Genomic DNA, 1,302 nt, shown 5'->3' with positions numbered 1-1,302 from the left:
ACCCCCAGGATGTTGATAGTGGGGGGAAGGGGGGATTCCGTGACGGTAATGCCATTGAACGTCAAGGGGGCGATGGTTAGATTCCCTCTGAACTCTCCGTGGTGACCGCTCGTTGGGTAAACGTTGGGGGGACTGTATGCCTGGGCACGGAACCTGGAATCGGAACCTACACACACGCACACATATACACGCCAACACGCGAGGAAGGTATTGTGATAGGTTTATTTCAGAACTGCTGAAGACAGAATCGTGAGTAAAGGCCGCACCCACCACCGTCCCCCCCCCCCAACCGACCCCTGGGTAGGGTGGGCACAGGGGGAGGGTTAGCGTTAAAGCCGTGGAATTGAGGAACGCGGGTCAACCGATCGACAGTTAACTGCCGAGGTGGCACTGGGTGGCCTCTTGACGTATTGGAGGCGCCGGTGAGGCGAGGGGTTGGCAGTTGACTTGCCGTCTTTTGACAGTGGCCTCTGAGCGGTTTCCTTGCACCTGGATAAACGTTGACCGATCGACAGTTAACTGCCGAGTTGTCCTCTTGACGTAACGGAGGCGCCAATGAGGTGAGGGGGTTTGAGGTTGACTTGCTGTGCCTGAGAGTGACCAGTTGAACGCCGACCGATTGACAGTTAACTGCCGGCTCTAGCTGCCCAAGTGCCGTCTCCTTCCTCTTCCTGGTCACCGCGCCCCCCCCCCCCACCTGCCCGCTTGCCATCCACGATACCCCAATGGAAAATCCCATTCGCTCGGAAGAATGTTGGAGGGGGGGGGGGGTGGGGTAGGGGGGGATTATGTGAGTCGACGCGCGATGCCCCCCCCGCCCCCCCCACTCCCCCGGCCGAATTGCCCGGCCTCACAGCAGGAGGAGGACCACCCAGAGGACGGCGGCGACGGCCATTACCCACAGCAGGTTGGGCAAGGACACCAGGTCCGAGGCCAGCCAGCCTCCTGACAGCATGCGGGTGCGGATGGGGTTCAGGGCGCGGTCCCACTGGCTCAAGATGGCGTCGCGCGCCCCCTCCCACTTGCCGGGGCCGGTCAGGCGGAACTGGTAGGGGGAGCAGGGGCCGAAGAAGACCTGGAACGCCAGGCGGGGGTCGGCGAGGAAGAGACGCTTGACATCCAGCCTCGCCCCGATCTCCTCGGCCAAGCCGTCCATGTAGGGGATGTAGTCCACCTGTAGGGTGCGCCTCTGAGTGCCGTCGGACCTGGAAGAGAGAGGGAGAGAGGGAAGCGCCGTTGGGGTTGGGGGGGGGGAGGCTTGGGGATTCTTTCCCACCCTCCCCACGCCCTCCATTCCCCCAC

General features: G+C 62.7%; 1 protein-coding gene across 1 annotated transcript; it reads right to left on the bottom strand.

Moving 5' to 3' along the window:
• Positions 1-791: 791 nt before the first annotated feature.
• On the bottom strand, positions 792-1,294 carry LOC122545026 (dimethylaniline monooxygenase [N-oxide-forming] 3-like). Its single transcript, XM_043684240.1, has one exon. The coding sequence runs from the start codon at positions 1,292-1,294 to the stop codon at positions 851-853; it is 444 nt and encodes a 147-aa protein (XP_043540175.1). The 3' UTR covers positions 792-850.
• Between the last annotated feature and the right edge of the window lie 8 nt (positions 1,295-1,302).

The sequence above is a fragment of the Chiloscyllium plagiosum genome, unplaced genomic scaffold (genome assembly GCF_004010195.1).
Source record: "Chiloscyllium plagiosum isolate BGI_BamShark_2017 unplaced genomic scaffold, ASM401019v2 scaf_91390, whole genome shotgun sequence".
Taxonomy (NCBI): Eukaryota; Metazoa; Chordata; class Chondrichthyes; order Orectolobiformes; family Hemiscylliidae; genus Chiloscyllium; species Chiloscyllium plagiosum.
Note: the sequence above shows the minus strand (reverse complement) of the source record. Positions and strands in the feature narration are given on the sequence as shown.